The sequence below is a fragment of the Meriones unguiculatus genome, chromosome 6, assembly GCF_030254825.1.
Source record: "Meriones unguiculatus strain TT.TT164.6M chromosome 6, Bangor_MerUng_6.1, whole genome shotgun sequence".
NCBI lineage: Eukaryota > Metazoa > Chordata > Mammalia > Rodentia > Muridae > Meriones > Meriones unguiculatus.
The window spans coordinates 112,464,038-112,476,154 of NC_083354.1; the positions used below are offsets into that span (position 1 = coordinate 112,464,038).

The 12,117-nt window shown below is 40.0% G+C and overlaps 1 protein-coding gene across 2 annotated transcripts in view; it reads right to left on the reverse strand.

Annotated features, from left to right (window-relative positions):
* The window catches only part of Prex2 (phosphatidylinositol-3,4,5-trisphosphate dependent Rac exchange factor 2), a 276,972-nt gene that overhangs the window by 183,595 nt on the left and 81,260 nt on the right, over window positions 1-12,117 (reverse strand). For both annotated transcript variants that reach the window (XM_060385865.1, XM_021653961.2), the window contains 2 exons: window positions 7,619-7,752; window positions 510-613 (listed from right to left, as the gene is read on the reverse strand). In XM_060385865.1, the coding sequence (XP_060241848.1) occupies window positions 510-613; window positions 7,619-7,752 (238 nt within the window). The remainder of the gene's footprint in view (window positions 1-509; window positions 614-7,618; window positions 7,753-12,117) is intronic.

Below are 12,117 nucleotides of genomic sequence, written 5' to 3' on the forward strand. Positions count from 1 at the left end.
TAACTTCCCTTTAGTAATAAGGAATAATCCAGCACTTGGAATCAGAAAATCATCCCCACTCAGTTTCCCTCTGCAAGCAAACTGATGATAGGAACATACATTGTATGACCAAAGCACACCTACCATCGCTTACACTCTACGGTTAAAATGTTATTGAACAAAATTACCATCCTGATCAAATAGTACCTAAAGAGAATTAATATACTCAATTAGACATTTTTTGCATATATAGTTTGCATTCCCAAATATAAAGTTGTTGATGTCCTATAGTATTCAAGCAAAGCAGGCATACTCAGTCAGAACAGAACAGAATTATTTTCTTCTGAAATGATGTCTCTCAGCCAATACCATATACAAGTCAAACAAGGATCTTGCATGCCTGTATCTCTCACCTTTTTCGCTCTGCCCCACTGTTATGCCTAATAAGACACTCCTACATTTTGATGAATTAAAAGCAAATTATTCATGTCAGGATTCTGCCTTAGGAGGACCTTACTAGGTGCACGTACCTGTGCCATCATCCACATTTTCCACTTCCATCACCTCAGTATTGATCCGACCTCGAAAGATGTACCGGTGTCCGTCTGTGGAGGCCTTACTGTTCTTCAGCCGTCTTAAAGAAATGAAACCACACAGCTTTGGTTACCACGCTTAACGTAAAACCATATGATTTTTAAAATTATTTTTGAAAGAAGTCTCCAATTGGTTGGTATCCTAAAAAAAGTTTGGGAACAGTAGATTTGACTCAAGTCTTCTCATTCATGGGGGTGGTGTTGGGTGGCCGTGCAGGCTAGAAGGAGGGGAGTTTTGAAGCAGGATCTCATGCATCCTAGAGAGACCCAAAGTATGCCAGACAGTAGAGGATGACCTGATCCTCCTGATTCTCCTACCTCCCAGTTCCCAATTGCTGGAACTATGAGTATGTAGGGCCATACACTGTGGAGAATTCTGAAATTGTGGTTCCTTTTAAAAAACACAGAAATAGCATAATATGTTTTTGTTTTAATCCCAGGGGTGGGGATATGGGACTGCTGCAGACAGGCTGCAGCAGCCATGATTTACCCCTTGTTCTAGCAATGGTGTGGTTTTGCCAGTTGCAGATAGTTTCTGCAGATGTGTGACCTTTGGAATTCTGTGAACTTTTCAGAGCATATATGCATGTGAGAACCCCGAAAGGCGGGGTTTGTGGGTGGTTGCTGGTCATTCAAGGACTTGGTTTGTTAGTAGTTGTGCTCAAAGAAGGAACAAAAGAAGAAAGAAATTTGATTCAGAAATCTCTATCTCTCTGTCCCCTTCTATCCTTCTTTCTCTCCTATCTGGTGATAGGGGGTGAAATATGGGGATAAAGAAGAACCCACAAAGTAGCTAGGACCGGCTACAATGCACTGTTTATTTGACGATGGGGACCTAACTCAGGCTTTTCAGCTTGCTATAAAAGTGCTCTACCAAGTTAGCTACATCTCCAGCCCTTTATGTATGAATTTAACAAAAACAAAACAGAAAACTAAAGCGTTGGACTAAATAAAGACCGTATGCCAGTGGTGGCGTGGTCACGTACATTTCCTCGACCTAAGGCTGCGACAGAGTCAAACCTCACTGGCAGATGCTGGAAATTGATGATGTTAATATAACACTTGGCTTCTCACACCTCTGTTTCTCAATTCTCAGTGGCTGGGAACTTCCAGGTTTTTCAAGGCCTGGCAAGCAAACTGAATTAGTTCTTCTGATTCCTCTTTAGAGAAACAGAGCACTGGAAATGCATAAGTGAAGCAACACTCAGCTGCAAAAAAACATTTCCTGGGAGCTGGAGATGACCTAGTGCCTAAGAGGATTTCTGGCTCCTGCAGAAGGACTGGCTTCATTTCCTAGAAGTCACGTGGTTGCTCCTAACCTCTGTATAACCCCAGGTCCAGAGGATCTGGAACCCTCTTCTGGCCTCAGAGGGCACTAGGCACATACACAGTCTACATACATACATACAAACATACATACATACATACATACATACATACATGCAGATAAAGCACTTATATAAATGAGAAGAAATAACTGGTTTAAAACATAATTTGCTTCTATTATTTTTATGATGTGACCATGGTATTCTTGATTGACAAGTCATTTAAGCACACTTGTAATATTTCTAAAAGTCTTACTTATTTTTAAAATAATCTATATTTTTAAAGTGAACAATACATAACAAAGCAAAAGCTTCGCCCAGGTCTACAAATGGCCACCTGTAACAGCAATTCCAAAGTTACATCTTAGGATTAGCAAGCGGGGCAAAGCTGTTTCTCTTTTAATTAAACAGTAAAATGCCTCCAATAGCATTCAAAATTGAAAACTACACGAGTCAATCAACGGATTTCAGTTGACATAGTTTTTAATCTGACTCACTATCGAAAGTCTGGCTAGACTTTAATGCGTGGAAATAAAAATTCTTAATCTTATGCTGGAACAGCTAGCCATGCCATGTTCCATTAACCCCCTCCTACTCTCCCATCGTCTACCTTCCCTGAGGTAGCAGAATGTCACTGGAAAGCTGTCTCCATATCCTTCCCCCTCCCCCGCCTCCTTCTATGGAAAACACAGCATATGTGGCTAAGCTTTCCTAACCTCTCATCCACTGTTAGCAGTCCTCCATGACTACTGAAAAAGGCTAAGGAACTCATCTGACTGGCGAGCTGGTAGCCACAACCATCACCACCCCACACTTCTACTGTTCACTTGGAAGCAATCTCCAAATGTCCTCTGCTACCAGTCTTTAATAAATGCCCTTAATCAGAAATTCAGGCCAGGAAACCTATGGAAACTGGAATCATAGAATGTCAGATGTTTATCTATGTAAATACCTACAGATATATTATCTATTTCTATAGATATATTATTATAAATGTTTATCTATAGATATAGGTATCTATAGATAATATATCTGTAATAAATATATATTATGAACCAAATAGATATATCTATAAATAACATAATTTATAGATATATGATATGTAATATATGTGATATATATTATATAAATAATATAACCTATAGATATATGATATATTATATCTATATTTTGTTCATAATATACATTTGCTACAGATATTTTCTAAGCAGCAAATATTTAACTGTGTAAAATAGTCTGTGTTTAACTCATTTAACAATTACAATCAAGAAGTTCCATCGTTTCATTATTTGTATATTTATGTTAGGTATATTAATATACATGTGACTGTATGTTTTATAAGATAGAAAACAGGATCATGATATCATGAAAGAACATTTCTTAGAGGCCAGTACCCTTTTGTTCAAAAGCAATCACATGTCAATATCCTTGACGACAGTTTTGGTCATAGGCAAAAAATTGTGGATACTCACATACACTCACTCACACAAAATGCATGCACCTTCACACTCCTCATACTCATATGCACACATACATATTCACAACACACACATAAAACACACACTCGCATCATAAAAAAACACATACAGACAACACACACAGTTAGCACATATACACACGAAATACAACATATATACCACATATATACATATTCACAGAATATATATACATACTTTCACATGCAAATACACACACATAGGCTCTCTCTCATACACATAAAATTCTATACAACATACAAGAATGGTCCATCATTGAGTCCTATTTTCTTTATGATCCCACTTTGAATTTTGAACGGATGTTTTTACCTTCAATAGTGATATTAATTTACAGGATGTAATTCTAATTAGTAGCTTAAATTGGGACATCTTTAATTTCTCAAGAAAAATATCCTCATAGGAAGATTCAAAACACTTTTGTTTTGTATTAGGGAACTGCATCTTTGTGTACATTCATTCTCTCATTACCACCTTCTGTTTATGTTTTATGCTGACAGGGTCAATGTACAGTAGCAAAAAGATGCAAATAATGCTAACGTCCAGTGGCAGGAGAAGTAGAAATAAACTGTGATTAATCAGTTAGAATATAGTAAATCAATAGAATACTATACTAGCCATTAAAACAAAACAAACAAACAAAAAAAAAACTATTGCTATACAGTGCTGAAAATACATTCTGGAAACTGATGAACAGAAAAGATAAACAGAAAAAGCTAACTATGATACTATCTTAGAAAGTCATCAAGTGAAACCAAGTAACATCTTACTCATGGCATTACTCACTACGCCATAAATCATCTCTACACTAGTCTTTCCTAGCATCCATAGCACTGAAAGGACTCAAAAGGGAGAGGCCTAACTTAATACACCTCTCTTCAAAGAATGCAAGTGGAGAGCTGAAATAAATGCATCTTGCCCTCGGTTCTTTAGGAAACTTTGAAGGGGTTTCAGTTTACTCTGCTCTCAAAATAGCTCTAGACTACCAAAGGCCCATGTTAAAGTGTCAAAGATCAACTTTTACACTGGGACTGAGGTGGGGCATAGATCCAGGGCTGGCTGATTACCCAGCAGACTTTCTCTGAGGGTAATAGGCTTAACTCCCCCAGCCAGAACTGATTGTTACTGACAGGGCTTCCACTGATAGTGATAAATGAGGGGCCAGAATTAATTATTGTTGGTGGCAGGATAGGGCTGGTGGCTACCTACTGTGGGTTTCCAGTAATGGTGGCAAACGGGGGGCTAGAGACGATGGCTCTTAGCAGGGGCTTCCACTGATGGTAGGAAGTATCTAGAAAGGAAAGGAGAGAAGAACATTCTCTCTCACACACACACACACACACTCAAAATTGGTGATGAAGACAGACTCCAGCAGATAGGTTCAAACAAGCTTCTCCTACGTTATACATACATACATACACACTCACACATTGGGTGGATGGGGCAAAGCTCTCAATCAATTCCACATGCACACATCTTTGGGGATGAAAAAATATTCCAACTAATTTGTGGATGGAAAAGGATTCCAACCCCTTTATGGATGGAAAAAAGCTTCCAACAACTTTATTTTTTATCCCACAGCTTATATGTCCCAGAAAGATCTTTTAAGGAGTACAAAAATCAAAATGTGGTTACATTCTATTTTTCTTTACAGGAATGATTACAATGGGTATATGTAAGAAAAACATGTTCCCCAATGACCTCACATGATCAAATGTTTTACATATTATGGGTGAGAAACAAATATGAAAAACAAATTGTTCTCAAGAACCCACATACATTTGTAACTAAGCAACTTGTTATATATTAACAAAGTGTGAGCAAGCAAAGAAAATTTCTCAGCCAGCTTTTCTTTTCTGGCAGGCTGCATTTTGTGTAATTAAGAATCAATCTTAAAAAGTAACCTCATAAAAATCCTAAAAGAATCACAAATCTAAACTCTTACATAAAAAGACCAAGCAGCCATTTCTACTTTAAATCCTCGAGGTGTGCATCTACCCATTAATAATTTTTATTAAATCATATCAGGAAGCTGAAGGCAAAAATTAGTACAAGAAATTAATCACCCTGAAGTCCAGCTTCAACTTGAGAGTCACATCTACTAGTGGTAAGTGGGGTATTGTTCTTGCTCAGTAACCTCAAAAATTCCCTAGGAAGTGTATTTTTCTGAACCTCAAATTGTTCTCTAAGATTTTCTACATCGGAGTCACTAGCAAAAACACCTTTACCTAACCTTGCTAAACAATGTATTTTTTTCCAAGTTCTTTCTAAGGATAGTGGTCATTGCTAACAATCTACATCTGTAGGTTCTTTTCAAGGGTAGTGGTTTGAATCATTAATCTGTTCCAGCAGCAATGCCAGAAAGGGATCAAACATTATTATTGTGAGGGCCAGTGATACTGCCCAGTGAGGGGCTGGAAGCCCCCTTAGAGTTCTCTTAACAACTCCTATATTATGAGGGATGTGGTGACTACAAGGGCAACAAAGAAAGCTGTGTTCCATAACAGCATGAAGGCCACTTAGTCCTCCAGTTATGTCTCACTGTTGGTATGATGTTCTTTTGGAATGTATACACTTTACCCTTATTCATTCAAATGCTTATTTCTCTCCCCCACTCTCTGGTTTCAATCCGGACATTGCATTGTGATACTTATTCTAAGCATCACCTGTCTCAACTTTGTGTAAACATGCCAAAATAAAGCAACTAGCCACAATATTGAGCAATGGAAAGGAAGCAGGAAGAGAGGGAGGAGCCAGAGAACAGGAATGTGTGGGAGGCAGAGGAGGATAGAAGGGCAGGAGAGAGCTGGTAGAGAGCAAGGCTGGAGGGAGGTCTTGGAATGACATGGAGACATGGAGAATGAACTGGACCGAATATATCACTAAAAGCAAGTATAATATGGGAAATCTAAATGTTAGGAAACTATGAGGGCTTGGAGGTTTAGGATGGAGTAACTATTGCCCAGCATTGTGTTCTAGGTTAATTGAATAAATCATAGTGATTTGGTTATACAGCTGTTTAGGATTAACAGCAGCTTTAATAAAAGATAAAACAATAGTAAATATTAATCGTTTCCTACAACATCTCACCAAGACAAACACATTGTGGTTGTGCTAACCAGTAGGCCGCATTCTGTTGAGTTCTAGAGCTGTTTTACTGTTCGTCCTTCATGGCCCCCAACATTAAGGTGAAGCCTGTAAATGACCTGGGATGTTTTGGGTTGAAGGAATAGAGAAGCCATACACAGGCTTCTCTAATTTTGGATGAAAGGGGACATCAATCTAGTTCTCAGCCTTCCTAACACTGCGAACCTTTAATACAGTTCCTCGTGTTGTGGTGACCCCCACAACCATAAAATTATTTATACAACCATAACTGTAATTTTGCTACTGTTATGAATCATAATGTAAACATTTGATATGCAAGATATCCGATATGTTACCTTCAAAGGGGTCACGACCCACAGGTTGAGAACTGATAATCTAGTTACTTCCATTTCTAGGCACTGTGCAGTCCCCACTGTGCATTAAAGAAATCTGCTATGCACATAGGTTAACAGTTTACTTCTGTAAAACTTGTCAGTTAATTTCTGTGTGACCATAAGCTCACACTACGGCAATGTTTTGTACACTGATACTAATTTTGCAAAAGCTCTGGATTTAATGATAGACACAGGTATAAGCTTTCAGGTTGGGATGGTTAAAAGGGAGGTTCATATTTCACAACTGCCAGTCTAACAAGCTTCGGGTACAGTCATAGGACAGCTGCCTCAGGTGTAACAGCGAAGGGAATGTGGGCCCTAAGTTCTCACTGTGTCATCTATATGAATTCTGAAAACACCCCAGGGACAGACTGGAAAGCGATCGGAGCTTAAAGCAGGGACACTGTGTTCTGTGAGTAGAAAATGAGGAAAACTGGTGAACTGAATCTCACAATGTCGAGACTCCTGCAGATACAGGAGGAAATGGCTCCGAAGCAGAATTAGGAAAGAAGGGAACAACCAACATCTCCCACAGGATCTGCCCCCCTCCTTGAGAGAGCTGTTGCGGGAAGGCCACAGGAGACAGTGACATGTCAGCCAGGACTACCCAGCAGGAAAAGAGCAGGAAAGGCAGGCTGGGGTGAAATGGGTTAAGGATAAGATGAATTTGGGGATTTCTGCAGGAAAGTGGGGGGCCTGTGAGGTGGAAATAATATTTCCAAAATGTGACCTTTTTATGAGCTTACCTGTGTTTTCTTTTGCAGTATACCAAAAGATTATCAAAAAGAAAAAACACCCGCTCTTGAATATTTCCAGAAGAAATTTTCATCAGGACTCCACACATCAGCATCTCCGTGCAGGTGTCAGTAATGCTGGACCCCTGAGGAAAAGTGAAGATGATACTGTCTGATTGCCTGATTAATATTGTTATCTTTGCAGCGCTGGGATCAAATGAAGGGCATCATAAGAGCTAGACAAGAACACTGCCATTGCGTTGTACCTGAAGCCCTGACTGAATTTTTGTATGCAATTATTCTCTTTAAAATTTCACTTGTTTTTATAACAAGCAACATCTACACAGGACGAAGCATATGCAGTTAAGAGGGTTACAGAAAACGCCTTCCCTCAGTCGCCAGGTCAGTCTGCACAGAGACTCTAGGCCTACCCTGAGACAACTCAAGCTACAATAGACATGCTAAAACAAAGGCTGGGGGAGTCCAGGAGACCTAAACCTACACAAAGAACTACAGGAAACTCCCTAGGTAAGAGCATGTTAATTGGTCATCCAATATCAAGCCATCATCCCTGAAAACTCAGGTGTAACGGGGGAGAAGACACAATCACACACGCACGCACACACACACACATGCACACACAGATATGCACACACTTGCACACATATACATGTAACAACAGCAAAGAATAAAGAGGGAGGCCATAAATTTCAAAGAGCATATGACTATTCAGAGCCAGAAGGGAAGGGAAGAATGATATGAATACATTATAACTTCAAAAATAAGAAAAACTAAAAGCCTAAATTATTGGTGGGTATCAATTTAAAGATCACCTTACTTACAGAAGGGAGAGAAAGTAAACAAAAAGAGAAAAGGGGGGCTGGAGCATGGCCTGGTGAGAGCTTAGAGCCCAGCACCCAGGCCAGATGGCTCACAAGGCTCTCGGGGATGCAATACCTCAGGCTGATCCTTAGCACAGACTATCCTAGAGCGGAGAACCACTGCCACGGGAGAGAAACAACCACCCCCAGGTATCAACAGAACATAGACAACAAGAACTCATTTGAAAATGGCCATTTAGACCTGGCAACATGTCTACGATATTAGGAGTCAAGTCAGTAATGAATAAACCTGGTCTGCAGAGATTTCCCCGAAGGGCTGGACCATGCTGTGAGATTCTGTAACCAAAAATAATGGAAAAGTGTATTTTCCCATGTGAAAAGAAATCAAGAAACGTCATATTTCCCTTACATTTCTCTTCTAAAATATAACAATGACCTTCATCATTTCCCCCCCAAACTTTCCGTATTAATGATTCCTTATCTCAATCTTATTGTGATTTTCCCCATATTTGAGAGACTACTTCCAGATAGAAAAATCAAGGACCTCACGCTGAATTACTAAACAATGTCATGTTACCGATATTCCCTCATCAAAATACCTCAGTGTAACTCTGGAACCTACAGCTAAAAACCACATGACTGACCCACCAGAAGCCGGTGAACTGAGAGTGGTCCAGTCCTATGAAATAAGTCAATAGCTCTGATTAAGCTTCTGATAAATTTCTTGTCCAAAGTAGATTGCTTACATACAAGTTTCATGGGTCTGGTACAGTGCTCAATAACTCTCAACTTGATGGCTCTGTCTCATTCATTCATTATCAAAATCTTCCCAAATACGGTGGGCATTGACACTCTCCTGAGAACTAGTATAATAAACTATGACAGCAAGAGGCACAACTTCAAAGTTGAGCAATGAAAGCATAGGCTACATATCTTCTTGGCCATAGTGACTATCTAAATGCTAAGGAAAACCTAATTTCTTTAATGAACCTACTGCTAAAGGAAATGCAGGAAGACAAACCTACTTCAAAGAATCGGCTATTTTTTTTCCTAGTTGCCAATTTGCAAACCTAAACTTCATCAGCTTATTGTTCTGAGAGATTGAGTGAGTTAATTGCCCTAACTTGTAAGTAGACAGAAAGGGAATCATGACTTAGGAAAAATGTTCAGACTCACAGCCACTGTTGAGGTATGGGTAGGTTAATGTCCTAGAGATGCAAAGGACAATGCTGATGTAGTAGAACCTTGAGGGACTGGTGAGTCATGAAGGTAATTAGGTCACAAACTGTTAAAGCAGATCTATGGGGCTGGGTCAATTCCCATGAGAACAAAAGGGGACCTGGTGCTTGCACTAAACCTCTCTTCTACAGGTGACTTTGCTCTTTTTCATGTACTCCCAGCACATTCTATCATTTGTGCTGGGCTCTCACAGACCTAAATGGATACCTCCGATACACTCTTGGCTCCCCCAGGTTACCAGCTAAGTAACCAACCCGTCCATTGCCTCCATTAGCTAGTCAGTAGTTCCCAAAAGCTGAAGATCATCAGCCAAAGATTTCTACTTTTCCCTAATCAAATTAGCCCAGATAAGATAACTACTGTCTTAGATGTCTATATTGTGTTTTAGATGGAGTGCTACAGGGTCTGAAGAAAATCATCAGAGCCTAGTCACTTTAGCTAGGCTTGATTAGATTGTCAGAAAGTTCAGTTGCTCCAAAATCATTTTCCAGTCTGATACTGAAGGTTTTCTATTGGTGATCTAACCTATATAACTTCTGTAAAGTTAACTTTTATTTGAAAAGTCCATGTCTACCATAGTTAGAGTTACTATTGCTGTAATGAAACACCATTACTCAAAGGAAGTTGAGGAGAAAAGGGTCTATTCAGCTTACACTTCCATATGGCAGTTTATCATTAAAAAAAAAAAAAAAGTCAAAAGACAGGAACTCAAACAGGACAGGAACCCGGTGGCAGGAGCTGATGCAGAGACCATGTAGGGGTGTTGCTTACTGGCTTGCTTCTCCAGGCTTGATCAGCCTGCCCATCCAGGACCACCAGCCTCGGGATGGCTCCACCCACAATGGCCTGGGCCCTCTCCCATCAATCACTAATTAAGACAATACCCTAGGGCTTGCCTGCAGCTGGATTTTTCTGGAGGCATTTTCTCAACTGAGGTTCCTTCCTGTCAGAGGACTACAGCTTGTGTTGAATTAACATAAAACCAGCCAGCCCAGTGGCTTGGATTCATACAACTTTAAGCAATTGTGATGTTTAATCTGTGTTGTCAACTTGACTGGATTTGCAATTGAACCTCTATTGGCCGTGGAGGCATTTCCAGAGGTTTAACTGAGCATCAAAGACACACCTTGACTGCGAGAGCATCCCATGGGCTGAGGTCTTGAACTCACGAAGGGAGAAAAAATGAGGAACAGGGCTGAGCCCCAGCTTTCTAATGGAGGACACAGTGTGACTAGTCACCTTGGCCTCCTGCCACTGTGCCTTCCATGCCACGATGCCCTTACTTCCTTAAGTTGCTTTCACCAAGTATTTTGTCAAAGCACTAAGAAAAGTACCTAACAGAGTACTATAGCAGCTGTCACCAGGTGAGTTCATATACTATACGAATAGGAAATTCTGAGGGATAAAATCTGACTGCTGAACCAAAGCTTCAAAATACTGGGTCGTAGTTGCAGAACTTTTCACAAAATTCAGAGCGTGCTCACTCACTTCACCGAACCCTTGAAATCGCCCACATTATCTACAAATGAACTCTTATGTATTAAATGTCCCCCTCCCAGGGATAGGGGACTTGTAGGATCCCAGACTAAACATCAAGTCTCCTCAAAAACTATGTTTTTCCCCCCCTGCTGTTTCATATGATTTGGGAAAATAAGTTTCAACTATTTATGTAAATTCCACATACAAATGTAAATGGTCACTTAGTAGCACAAAGTTCCAGGTGGACAAACTATCTGTGAGAAATCATGTTTTGTTTTGTTTTTTGGAGGCAGAGTTTCTCTGTGTGGCCTTGGCTGTTCCTGGGGTCGCTTTGTAGATCAGGCTGGCCTCAAACTCATAGAGATCCACCTGGATATGCCTCCCAGAGTGCTGGGATGACAGGCATGAGCCACCACGCACAGCTCTATATGCAAGAATTTACTGTAAAAACAAAATCTTTTTCAGAACCATGGTAAACCATGTGTTTTTCAGAACACATGCGTTTAGTCCTAGCACTCGGGAGGTAGAGGCAGACAGCCTGGTCTACAGAGTGAGTTCCAGCACAGAGAAACCCTGTGTTGAAAAACAAACAAAAAAGCAAGCAAACAAAACCTTTCTTTAAATAATAGGACAATGACAGCATGGATAACTGAATGAAAAGAATTTCTAATCAAAATTGGACATAGTAAAAATCCATCACTTGTAAGACTTAGGTGTGATTTGAGGGCGTATTAGTGACTGAAGGAAAATGCCATGTCCCTGGGGTGGTTGTGAGAATTGCAGGAGCCTCACAATTAACTCATTTTTAGCATTCACCCTGAGTTCCTAACTATAAAAACTCCTCAGGGGACTCTGCCTTCTGTGAGTACCACTGTGCCACCAACGTTAGAACTTGGACTTTCCTAAACACACTTGAAAGTATCTCTTCAACCCATCTCTGATCTCTCAGGG